Raw genomic sequence first — 13782 nt, 5'->3', positions numbered from 1 at the left:
TTGTTGAGTTATGCCTTGTTGGATCCAACGAACTAATTGGACGAGCTGCACTAATTCTAAACGTCTTTGCGGTATAATGTTTTTGTGATAAATAGATTTCTTGACTTATTGACAACTGGTAAAGCCAATACAAGCACTTTTATACGAATGATATATTTATGTTTGGAACAACATGTCTCTCTTTGTACAAGATAAGGGCCGATAAGAATAGGGAGAAAAAAACCACATGCAAAAAATATTGGCAATAAAGATAGCATATAGAGTAAAGTACAGGCAATTATTTAAATAGTTTATGTTAATTTTAGGAATTTTAAAATTATCCACTTCAATTGTTGAGTAGTGTATATACAGTGTGAACCACCTTAGTATGATGATGTCATCACCATTTCTTTAAATGGAACCTCCATTTTTTTTTAATTTATATTTCCCTTGCTGAGCTGATTCCAAAAATGTATAACAAGTTGCTTCAAATTAGTACAGGGTGGCACAGATGCAAAAATTCGCACGTGCGTCCATAAAGTAACGCATAAATTCATTATTAGCTAAATAAACAAAATTATTAGAAATTTTCGATTTTATTTTTTATATTATTTATTTATTATTATTATTTATATTATTTATAAATATTATATAAAAAATATTTCGACAGGTCAATTTTTGATTTTAATTTATTATTTTTTCAACTTATAATTTAATATACAGGGTGAACCACCTTCGTATGATGACGTCATGTATATTTTAAAAGAAACCCCCTTTTTTTCAATTTGTATTATTTCTTTTGCTGAGCTAATTCCAAAAATATATAAAACGTTCCTTCGAATTGGTACAGGATCACAAAAATCCAAAAATTTTCAAGTTACTTACAAACTTAACAAAATTAATTAACAAAATTAAATTAAAAATTAATTAATTAACAAAATTGATAACCTCCATTATCAATTTATTATCAAAATGTTTAAGATTGGATTAAATGGATTAAGAACAAAACTAAAGTCTCTGGAAATTGCCATAGCTCAATGTAATTATCATATAATCATTTTGGTGAAAACTTGGTTAACTTGTGAATATGGCGATGCAGAATTAGGACTTATTGGTTATAACGTGTTTAGAAATGATCGTAATCCTGCTTATACAGGAAAAACTAGGGGTGGAGGTGTGCTGATTGCTGTTAAAAATGATATAAGTGCGCAGAAAGTGATAATCCCCGATTGTGAAGTAGAACAAATTTTTGTATCACTGAAAGTTAATAATAAGTGCATAGTTTTGGGCGGAGTTTATATCCCTCCTACATCCGACCTAAATGTATACATGTTGCACTGCAGTTCAGTTGAATATGTGATGGAGAAGTGTGAAAACTTGTTACTGTGTGGTGATTATAATTTGCCAAATGCTTCCTGGAGTAATGACAACTTTGGATTAAATGTTGAATGCCCTGATGACTATCCTGCTGTGTATTTGGCTATTTCTTTTGGTTATTTTAATATGTTTCAAATAAACAATTTACCTAATAGTCGTAATGTCTTTCTAGATTTAGTATTTACTAATTTAAATAATGTTGATGTAGTTATTCCACTTTATTCACTATTTGATAATAGTATCCACCATTCACCTATAATTGTAGAATTAACTGGTTTTGAAAAGCATGATCAACTGAACTACGAGGAATTTTATTATGATTTTAAAAATGCAAATTACATTGGACTAAATGACTACTTTGCAAATTTAAATTGGGACTTACTTTTATCAGATGATGTGAATTACAGCTTAGCAGTATTTTATGATTTTATGTTTATAGGTTTTGACTTCTTTGTTCCGATCAAAAAATTTAAAACAAGTTCGTTTCCGATTTGGTTTAATGGTAAATTAAGGAAGTTGATATATTTAAAAAAGAAAATACATAAGCAGTATAAATTATTTGGTAGAAGGGATGATTATTTAAGATTTTCTCAGTTAAGAAATGAATGTAAACAAGTCTCCTCTCAATGTTATAGTAACTATTTGAATAATATTGAAAATGGGATTCTATCTAATCCTCGACATTTTTGGAAGTATATCAATAATAAACGTAAAAGTTATAATCTGCCATCTAATATGTTCTACGGTGATAGTACAAGTGATAATGCTCAAGACGTAGTTAATCTATTTTGTAAGTTTTTCTCAACTACATATTCTAATTCTAAAATTAATCAGACCCCAATTTTTAACTATCAGCAGTGTAAATGTGAATAATTATAGTATTGAGGTCTCTGACATAATTGATAGTGTTTTAAAGATGCCTTGGAAATTATCGCTTGGACCAGATTGTTTGCCAGCTTATGTTCTCAAGCATTGCATTTTTACTCTTGTAAAACCTATTTGCTACTTATTTAATTCCTCATTGAGTACCGGCATCTTTCCTGATCTTTGGAAGACTAGTTATTTAACACCAATTTTCAAATCTGGTAATAAAAATGATGTTGAAAATTATCGAGCGGTTTGTAACCAATCTGTATTACCCAAACTTTTTGAGTGTCTTGTAAATAACTTTTTGACATGGAATTGTAAAGATTTAATTGATGTTGGACAACATGGATTTTCTAAAGGTAAGTCTACATGCACGAACTTAATATTGTATACGAATTTTATAGCTAATTCAGTGGAACAGAAGGGTCAGGTTGACGCTATCTACACAGACTTCTCAAAAGCTTTCGATAGAGTTAACCATTATCTGCTTATTGCTAAATTAAATGGCTATGGATTTGGAGGTAAAATAATTGAGTGGATAGGTAGTTATATATCTGGTAGATGTCAGTATGTTAAATATGGAACTTGTTTATCTCAACGAGTATCTGTAACCTCAGGAGTTCCTCAGGGGTCTCATATTGGACCTCTCTTATTTAATATATTTGTTAATGATATATCCTCAGTGATTAAAAATAGTAAATTTCTAATGTTTGCTGATGACCTTAAAATATTTCGAATAGTTAATGACCTAGTTGATGCCTCTTTGTTACAGAAGGAAGAACAAGAGAGTTTGTAAATTATGATTATTGTATAAATAATGTACCTTTAGAGGCACGTCATAATATTAAAGATTTAGGTATAAATTTTGATTCTAAACTTTTAAATATCACATTAACGAAACTTCAGCTAAAGCTTTAAAAATATTGGGATTTATTCTTAGAAACTGTAATCAGTTTTCAGTACAAACTTTAAAAATGTTATACTGTAGTTTAGTTCGATCAGTTTTGGAGTATGGTTCTCTCATTTGGTCTCCTTCATATAACAGTGACATCTACAGTATCGAGAGAGTTTAAAATAAATTCTTGAGGGTATGTGCTTACAAAATTGGTTTTATTAGACATCAATACACATAATATGATGATATACTGTCATTACTAAATATCTCATCACTACATGATAGAAGATGTCAAGCGGATTTATGTTTCCTTTTTAAAATTATAAATGGATATGTTCAAGATCCAGAGTTACTAAGTTTAATAAATTTTAATGTTAATACTAGAAGAACTCGTAACACTGAGATTTTCAACATTCCATTCCACACTACTAATTATGGCCAAAATGAACCCATTACAAGAATTTTACGAACTGCCAATGAGCACAGCAATAGTTTAGAGCTATTTGGAATATCTACAGCAACATTTAAGAAATCATTTGAGAGATTTAGAGCATTATTTAATAACTTAAGCTACTACTTTAATTGAATTTTGTTTGATTTTAATTTTGGTTTGTTTTTTATTAACGCAACTTATATATAAGCTTTGTAAAGATTGACGTCATATTTATGTAAAAATGGTATATCCGTTAATTAAATAAATAAAAAAAAAATAAATAAATAAAAATAATAAATTAACCCTTTTGGCCCTGACGGTGGCAATTACTAACTCTATAATTCGGCACAGATATCTGTGATATGTCTTATTTTATTTCAACATAATTCTAATAGAAGGCGGATACAGTCCCTATATAAGATGATTTATATGTATTTGAGTCATTTGGAATGTAAACAGGTTTTGTTGATCTAATTGAAGTAATGACAGGTGACTGTCACCCTTTTTCACTTGGTAAGTATTTGTTTTTTTGTTCTAATATTGCTATTGTGTTGAAAAAAGCTTCATGTAACTGTTGGCATTTACTAACTAGCATTATGAAAAGTTCATTTAAGAATAAATTGTAATTGTTTCTGCATTTGCTAATATTTGGTATGGTCCTATAAAAGGCGTACGCAAATGCCACCAGTAGGTGTTAACAGTTACAAAAGTGGATTAAATAGATTAGAATTTATGACAAGATTTTAAACAATGAATTTTTTTCAGATGAGGTGAGATTTTACTGTCCCCCTTCTTTCTATCCACCGAAGTGGAAAAGTTCTTTTTATAAATTCGCGCAGAGTTTTTGAAACCAGATTCTACGGCCTAAATTAGTGGGTATTTGAATATCAGGACAAAGCAGGATCAGATTAGGAATTAATGTATTCTGTAGGAAATCCAGATATAATGATCCTGTTGAATTTTCATCAAAAAAATATGGACCAATAATTGTATTTCTCACAATACCAACCCATACGTTCGTTTTTTGTGGTCTTTGCGTATGGGACACTCGCATCCAGTGTGGATTTTCATCAGACCAATAACGAGTGTTTTGTCGGTTAACATGATCGTTCAAATGAAACGTTGTCTCGTCCGAAAATAAAACGTTATCATCTAATTGTTAGATTGGCTCATCAAATACTCGCAGAATTCAGTTCTTCGGTCAAAGTCGTCTTCGACCAATTCGTGGATAAGAAGTACTTTATAAGGATGATATTTTACATTTTTTAAAACATTTGATACTGAAGACTTTTCAACACCAAAATCCCTAGAAAATTCTCGCACTGTACAGTGTGGATTTTTTACTGCCGCCAAAATATTGTCTTCTTGAATATTTTCCTTAATTTTTGGCCTACCATGCTTTGCTGCACGGCCTAATTCTTTGTATTTTCGCTCTATTCTGCTTACCGTAGATTGTGAAATAGGATCACGATCTGGGTGCCTTTCATGAAAAAATCGGCATACTTCTTGTTGATTCCGCATCTTATCGCTAATACCAATCATCATTAATATTTCAATTCTATCACTTTCGGTTAAATGCATTCGGTTAAACGCTGCAAAACGTAAACAATACAGATTTGTACTTTAATATTGCTGAGAGTTTTTAACGTCAAATGAAAAAAAAAAAATACTGTAAAACAGTGGTGCTCAGACTTATACTGCATGGGATCTACCACATAAACTGCCAGTGTCCGGAGATCGACTGCTATAACCCTGTTTTTAAACCAAGAGGAGTAATTCAAATTTACCGCGTCGCAATGTTTGTTTGTAATTGGTCCAACCTCAGGCAAGTTTACTCCCCTGTTATGAAATTTTGACACTAATGGCATTTCATAGGATAATTAAGTTATATCGGCGATTTTTTGTATTTTCTGCGTTAATCTTTTAATTTTTAGATTTTCAGTCTGCTTTTATATAAAAAACAGTTGTTTTTAGAACTCTTTAGTGACGCATTAGTATAATATAATATTTTTGGATTATAGCTGAAGGCCGATATGATCAACCAAAAAAGAAGATGTATTTGGTAACTTTGTATTTTGTAATTGTTTTATTTTTACCTTGTAGTTCAACATTAAGGAGGTTCAAATGATTTGTTAAATCTATTAGGAAAGCCAGATCACTGAGCCATTTTTTGTTTTGAAGTAGATGAGTGTTGAAAAGTATTAAATTGTATTTAATAGCCTCTTGACGAATGAGAGAACGAATATCAACACGTGCGTTTGTTTACAGTTGGGAATTTGCTGAACGAATGTACCATAATTTATCTGTGAATGCTGATATGTCGAATCGGCATTATCGCAACTTTCTGATGAAGAGATAGCATCATAATTATTTCGATCATGCACGTGTGGGTAGTCAGGACAGTCACCGTATTTTCTCCGTGAATCGCGATCGACTTCTAAAACTTTGGCGATCCACCGGTCGATCGCGATCGACCTTTTGAGCACCGCTGCTGTAAAACATTAAAAATATTTTTATGGTTCAAGGGCTTGGATTATTAATAAGAGCTGTTAAAACATATTTTGATCATTCAGGGTCTTGGATATACAAGCTGTTAGAGACAATGTTACAAATAATGCAAGGTGTTTTTAAAAGTTTATTAAAGTATTTGTATAACAATATGAAATTTCATTTAATGTGTTTAATACGTTTATCCCTCATTTATTATTTTTTAAGAAACTTGGAATTTTTGTATTTTTCCTCCCCAGCAAGGAAATCTGTAAATTAAAAAAAGGGGGTTCCATTAAAACAAATGGTGATGACGTCATTATACGAAGGTATGAGGTATACCCTGTATATTAGATTATAAGTTGAAAAAATAGTAAATTAAAATCAAAAATCGACCAGTTTCGGCAATTTGTAATATTGTTGTTTATTTAGCTAATAATGAATTTATGCGTTACTTTATGGACGCACGTTCGAATTTTTGCATCTTGCATGAGTTCGACGCAAAATAGGAATTCTTATTTTTAAATTTTTCTTTAAAATGACGAGCAAAAGCGTTAGAAATCGATTAGCTACGACAGATAACTTTGTCGTCTGTGATAAAATTAGGAACCTTATTACTAGATTTGTGACCCTCTATATGTTTTATTTTGTTTCAGATCTCACGTGAAAATTGTTAAGGTAACAATTTTGCCATGAAGTTTTTTTTGCTTTGTTTTATGATATATTTGGCTTTTGCTTTAAATTTTTTTATAATATAAATAATATATAAGAGAGCGGATTTGGATTTGCAGATAGCTTCTTCGCATTCAGTGGCGCACTTAAAATTTGTCTGAGTGGGGCGTTTTGAAATTTTTTTATGCTACTTCCATTTTGAGTCCCTAAAATTTTGGTTTTAGTTTAATTTAAAGCACTAAAGATAGCAGTGCCAAAGATTCAGGTATCTATTATCCTGCCTATCAACTAAAACCACCCTCTCTTACTTGTACGCTGTTGACTGTCGCACGTACCGTACTCCGAAAGTGGGGTGGCCGCTGTAAGGATGACGATATTTTTGGAACACTTCCTTCTCTTATCTAGATCTTATCTATCGTTCTGAAGCTATTTTCTTGTGGCATTTTAAGGGAATTACTATTTTATTGGGCCACAATTGAAGGTTAAAATAAGTTTATTGACGTTTGACATTAATCCAACTTGTAAATACAATACATTTTGGAGACGGCTATCACAGTATTCCCGTTCTCCTTCGCCAATCCTCCCGGTCCAAGGCATGCTCCTCGTCCAAACCTCTCGATTCCATCGCTCTTCTAAATCCTTCATTTCATGAGCGTCGAGGTCTCTTTTTCTTCTTCTAGGGAGCTTCCATTTGTGAAGTTTTTGAGGCCAACGTTCGTCAGGTATTCTCAATGTGTCCAAATTATTTTGAACTTCTTCTTTCTATTCATGACCGTTTCTGTAGCATTCATGTTATTTCTTATAGATTCGTTTTTCTTCCTTTTCTGCCTTGATGTTCTAGCACTTCTTCTCAAATAATTCATTTCAAGTGCCAACAATCTTCTCTTCAGGTCTGCATTAGTTGTCCATACTTTAGAGCCATATCAAAGAACTGATTCAACCATGGTTTGTCCTATTCTTTTTTTGTTCCTTTTGGAAATGTTGCGATCCCACTATAAGGAGTTCAGACATCCTACAATTTTACGTCCCTGACTAATTCGGTGTTTAATTTCGGATTCTCCCAAGCCGTCCTTAGCAATGAGTGCACCTAAATATTTAAATTTTTCCACTTGTTTGATTTCCACGTCCTCGTCTATCAACACTTCAAACCTTGCATCTGAATTGATAACTAAATATTCTGTTTTCTTCATGCTGACTTGTAACCCCCATTTTACATATTCTCTCTATAGACGCTTTATCATAAATTCTAGATCATAAGAATCTTGAGCTAGGACGACTTGGTCATCCGCAAAGTTCACAGAGAACAGTACGTCATTTCCTATGGTGATTCCCATTTCCTGGCAGTGGTTTTTCCAATTTTGGAGGGCTGCCTCAATATATAAATTAAACAGTAAGGGTAAATATAAATATTAATTATTATTAATTAATATAAAAAAAGAAATTTTTAAGTAAGTAGTGTTATCCCTGTATACTTCTGTGATTACTCCTAAAAGGTATGGACTAATGCCAAGTTGTTGTATAAAGCTTGCTACAATTTAAGTCTTGGAACTGTATCTGAATGAGCTTTAAATTCTATAAGAGAAACACTCACTCATAATTGTTTATTTAGGTGCTGGCATAATTTTAATATGAAAATAAGTTATATGTAAATTTATCAATTAATATAAATACTGTGCGTGTATGCAATCAAATTACGGTACCTGTGATGTTGATGTAATACTTGTTCTTCTTCCTCAGTGCACTGGGTTGACTCTGGAACAGAATCTTCTCAAAAGGTCACGTGGTCAGGTTACACAAAAATACTGAAGTGTTTGTCGCGCTGATTTATACAAGACTATCTAAGATTGAAGTGCGTGTCGTCCCGTAGCTTTGCTCCCTTAAGACTTTTAGGGGGGGGGCGGACTGTACAGGTCCGTATTAATTCACGATTGACAAGACATTCACACACGTTAATTAAAGAATTAAATATAAAAATAAAATAATAAAATTATTAATAAAAAACTAAGAATATATGTAGAGGGACGTAACAGTATCATACGCCTTTTCTAGGTCGATTAAGGCCAGATGTACTTCGGTACCAACCGCTATTCTTTTTTCTATTAATTGTTGGAGTATAAACAAGTTATCAGTGCAAGATTAAAGATCAAAAATTCAAACGACAATAAACTTATTTTAACCTTCAATTGCGGGTTATCCTTATTAAAATAGTAATTAGATCTTATCTCTGTCGTTGGCCCGGTTGGTGTTTCTCTTCTTCTTTATTTTTGATGACTGCTCGTATGTAATTGTGAACACTATTCCATCCCTCCGTACTTCCCGTCATCTTCACGATCATCTCTCTTTCAGTCACAGGGTTCATACCTATTTCTTTATATATTATGTTTCTATCCTCTGTACATCTATTACACTCCAGCATTGTGTGAGTAACAATGTCGTAGTATTAGCTGTATAGGCATTTATCTATATCTGTCTTTCTGAACCTATGAAGATACGCCCTAAAACAGACAATCTACCTAGTCCCTTAGGCTCGGGATCAGCATCTTGGTGCACTGGGCAACATCTTCCTTGCTGTTCCACTCTTCTTACCATATTTCCATTGATCTTTCTCTTTCTTCTTTTTTTTATAGCTGTTGTCAAATGCTCTCTTCTCTCATAGAGATGTTTCTTTTCTAATGCTAACACATGCAGAGGAACACAATCCATGACAGTCCACAAGGCCGCCGCAGATACAATCATGTAGGCGCATGCTACTCGCAATAGCCTCGTTCTATCTACTTTTGTCATAAGCCTAATATTAGGTATCTATATCTAAATATAATGAAAAATAATATTAATTATTGTGTATTTATACAATAAAAATTGTGTTCTACATATTTAAAGTGGTAATTTAATTATTCAATTAGCGTTTTGGATTTTTTGTATTGTGTGTGAAAGACAAGTTACATTTTCCTACTATTCTTTATATATTTTTTACTTTATATGCCCTGGAGGGGGGGAGGTTTTAACCCCCAAAACCCTCCCTGGGTGCGCCACAGTTCGCATTCCGAATTCCACCAAGGGATCGTTTTGCGGGTAAAAGATTACACACTTGTCAGCTGTTAAAGTGATACAGCGGGTTATTTGTTTAAGGGTAATGTTTTTATCTGAATCAAAAGTTTGAGTGTAGAGGATATTATTCGTTTCAATTGTATATTTTGGCCAGTCAGCAAATTTTAGATTTCAGTAATTGCGGATAGCATATTCCTGATAAGAGTATGAAGAAATTATAATGGGAAAATAATTACTATCGTTCAGATCCTCTGGATTCAGTGTGTTCCAGGAAAAAATTTGGTGCTGATTTAGGGTCGCAGAGGCTAAAATCTATAGCGGGGGAAAGTATTGGATGATAAGTTAAAGTATGTATTTGAGGACGTATTTACCAAATACATTTAAAATGTTTTCAACAATTTTAAAAAATTACATTTTAAACAAATCTGATTGTCAAAGACGATTGTCAGAATTTTGAGGTTAAAGTGAACTTTACTATAGTGTATTTTTATGTATGAGAGAGTAATAAAACAATAAATTATGTATGCAAATCCCTAAACTGTTGATACAGGTGACTCAATGAAAAACAGATATTTGTCAACAAGTTTACAGAAGTATATAGGAAAACAATTTTAAATTGAGTATGACCACCAGGTATAAAGGGTGGAGCAGAATAGAATACAATAGTTGTGAGGGTTACTAACCCCTAAATAAGGTTGCCAGTGTCGGAGTGATGGAGGTTAACAGGTACTAATGAATTTGCAAGAAATGTAATGTGTTTATTTTATTGGTTATATATAACCAATAAAAGTTTAATAAGTACCTACCTATTTGCAAAATAAAATTTAATTCTTTAGATAAAATAAAACGTTTTATTTTATCTGAAATGAGTGCATTCCACGAAGTAAGGGTTTCAACAATCAAACATTTAATTCTTTAATTCCAGGAATCTACGACAGTAATTGACTAGATAATTACCTTCTAAACTTATTCCACAGAAAATGTGATAGTGGGTTTTTCCATTTTGTAGGAAGGTCCAAGTGGCGTATTCAAAATTCTTAACAGTTCACTAAAAGTAGGTACTTCAGTTGCAAGGTGCAGTTTATTGTGTATACTAGTGTTATGGAAAATTTGGAAGTGCCGTGTAAACGCCGAAAAATTGGTCCTCTAACAGTTAATGAAAAAACATTAATATTTAATTGTTTTAAATCATTTACAGACAAACGTTTATGTGAAAGTGTTGATGAGACCGTTGAGTTAGTTAGCAGTACACTTGGTGTTGGGAAATCTACGATTTACAGAGTTATTAAAGAAGAGAAATGTGGTAGTTTTCAAATGCCACGTAATGCTCCAGGGAAACCAAAATTTCAAATAGAATATCATTTTAAAGAAGGACTTCGACGGAAAGTGCATGAATTCTTCTTTAGACAAGAATTTCCAACATTGGATAAAGTTCTTGTCTCAGTTCGAGATGATAAGGATTACCCAGAAATGAGTCGAAGTACGTTATGGAAACTTTTAAAAGAAATAGGCTTCCGCTGGAAAAAGAATCCCAGAAAGTCTATTTTATTAGAAAGAAGCGATATTGTCATATGGAGAAGACATTTTCTAAGAACCATAAAGGAAATGAGAAACCAAAAAAGAAAAATATTTTATCTTGATGAAACATGGATCAACGAGGGTCATACACCAAATAAATTTTGGCAGGATGAAACTGTTACAAGTCAAAGGCACGCTTTTGTAAATAACTTATCTACTGGTTTAAACCCACCATCAGGAAAGGGACGCAGGCTGATAATAGTACACATTGGCAGTTCAGACGGTTTTGTTGAAGGTGGTTTATTAGATTTTGAATCAACTCGTACCGGTGACTACCATGAAGACATGAACGCTGATGTCTTTCAAGAATGGTTCGAACAAATGATAGATCTTCTTCCTAAGAACTGTGTAATAGTAATGGATAATGCAAGTTATCACTCCAGACTTATAGAAGGACTGCCCACAACCAAGTGGTTAAAAAAACACTTGCAGAATTGGCTGAGTTCAAAAAATATTACGTACCATCCCGGATCTATAAGAAAGGAACTTTATTCGTTGTGTGCCCTTCATAAAGAAAAATTTAAAAAATACGAAATTGATGAAATTGCCAAAAATCGTGGAATGACAGTACTTAGATCCCCACCATATCATTGTGAATTAAACCCGATTGAACTGGTATGGGCACAGATAAAGAGTGAAGTTTCAAGAAAAAATACCACTTTTAAAATTCATGATGTTAAACAGTTGTTTTTGGAGGCTGTAAATAATGTAAAACCTGAAAACTGGGAAAAGGCAGTAAATCACACTATTAAAGAAGAGGAAAAAATGTGGAAGCTGGACAATATTACTGATAAAATGATAGAGCCAGTTATTATAAATCTTGGTTCTGAAAGTTCATCTTCTGAATCTGATTTGGATTTGTAACAAGTAGCTGTAAGTTTTATATTAATATTTTTATTCATCTATTTAACATACCTTAGACGGTTTTAAAAACTCTTTTTCTCTTTTGTAATTTTTAAAAATTAAAAAAAAATGTGAATTTTTTAAAACCCTTTTTAATGTAGGCCAGTCAGTTCTGATATAGTGTGTGATAAAAGAGGTCACTTTTGTTTACATACACATAACACTTTATAACACTGAAATAATTCATTTATTTTTTACAATTAATCAAAGTAATTTTTCAATTAATCTTGAGCACGCCCATGGAGTGGTCGGAGCTACCAGTTAAAATTATGCTAATTACTCTCTCGTTCATAAAAATAAACTATAGTTAATTGACAGAAACTAAAATTTACACTTAAAGTGGGATTTTAATTTAATGTTCACTTTTAACTGATTTAGAAAGCGGCCATTTTTAAACAGACGATTCAATATTATTATTAACTTGATGACATTTATGCTGCGATGACTTTTAAATTTTAACGTGCGAGAATCGTTACGAATCACATTCATGTATTGATCTTTTATTTTTCTGTTTGTTTTACCATATCTTTTATTGACAGATATTTTTTTAACTTTTTCCTTTAATGTATATATTTTTTTAGTTGTTTTTTTGCAGTTTTTAATTTAAAACTGCTTAGAATAAATATATGATGAATAGAAACGAATCAATGGAGAGTAGTGAATCGATCTGAAGACCGTTATTTCGTGACGCTACCCGTGATGCCTTCTAGTGGCGCTAGCTCCGTGACGCTCACCTCAACATTTTACTATAAACAACAAGTAATAAAACGCCAGTATAGAAGCTTCGCTTCAAAGAAATTAAAAAGTAGCCAAGAAACAGTACTTTAATTTATTAATGTAATAATTTTTTTTGGTTATTATATGAATAAATAAAAAAGAACCACCTAATAATGGTACTTACTTTGCCTGATGGGTATATGTCCCATGGGAATAAGTAGTTTGCTCTTCGTCCATATGGTCCACACAATAACTGTATAACACGCACTTATTATTAACGCTGGAATTACGAATAACGCTACAGCGACCGATGTCATGTACACCTGCCATTGCCATTGCTGTTTCAAGTCGATCCAGCATTGTGGAACATCTGTAAATTAAAACATTAGTAAGAAAGTAAAACAAAACTGAGAAACAAATCGAAATATACAAATAACAATTTTTATAATACATTTTTAATAAAATTTAAAACCAAATGCTTATGAATGAAAATGATCTGAATAAACTGAATTAAAATCCACTATAGTCGGTTCGCTATATTTACGAGGGTTTCGGATTAAAAATTTTATTGTAAGTACCCAGTTTTAATTACCTGCTCTTTGGGGAAATATCAACTGGTCAAATGAAATGAAAAATAATCCATAACTTTTTTTAATTAAATAATAATGGAAAATCTTTTATATAATTGACAGTATAATAAGGAGAATTACTTTATTAATGGAGTCTAATGTGGCTAATATAAACCTAATAAAAATTTTATATTACACTTCACACAGAAAATATGGTCTATGTATATTTGTTCCATGGAGAGAATTTCTAATGAAAA

At 31.9% G+C, this 13782-nt stretch overlaps 1 protein-coding gene across 4 annotated transcripts in view; it reads right to left on the bottom strand.

The window, feature by feature from the left end:
- Window positions 1–13782, bottom strand: part of LOC140449771 (cardioacceleratory peptide receptor-like) — a 544190-nt gene that overhangs the window by 35778 nt on the left and 494630 nt on the right. For all 4 annotated transcript variants that reach the window (XM_072543107.1, XM_072543104.1, XM_072543106.1 and 1 more), the window contains one exon: window positions 13141–13326. In XM_072543107.1, coding sequence (XP_072399208.1) covers window positions 13141–13326 — 186 coding nt within the window. The remainder of the gene's footprint in view (window positions 1–13140; window positions 13327–13782) is intronic.

Source organism: Diabrotica undecimpunctata, chromosome 9 (genome assembly GCF_040954645.1).
Source record: "Diabrotica undecimpunctata isolate CICGRU chromosome 9, icDiaUnde3, whole genome shotgun sequence".
Taxonomy (NCBI): Eukaryota; Metazoa; Arthropoda; class Insecta; order Coleoptera; family Chrysomelidae; genus Diabrotica; species Diabrotica undecimpunctata.
Note: the sequence above shows the minus strand (reverse complement) of the source record. Positions and strands in the feature narration are given on the sequence as shown.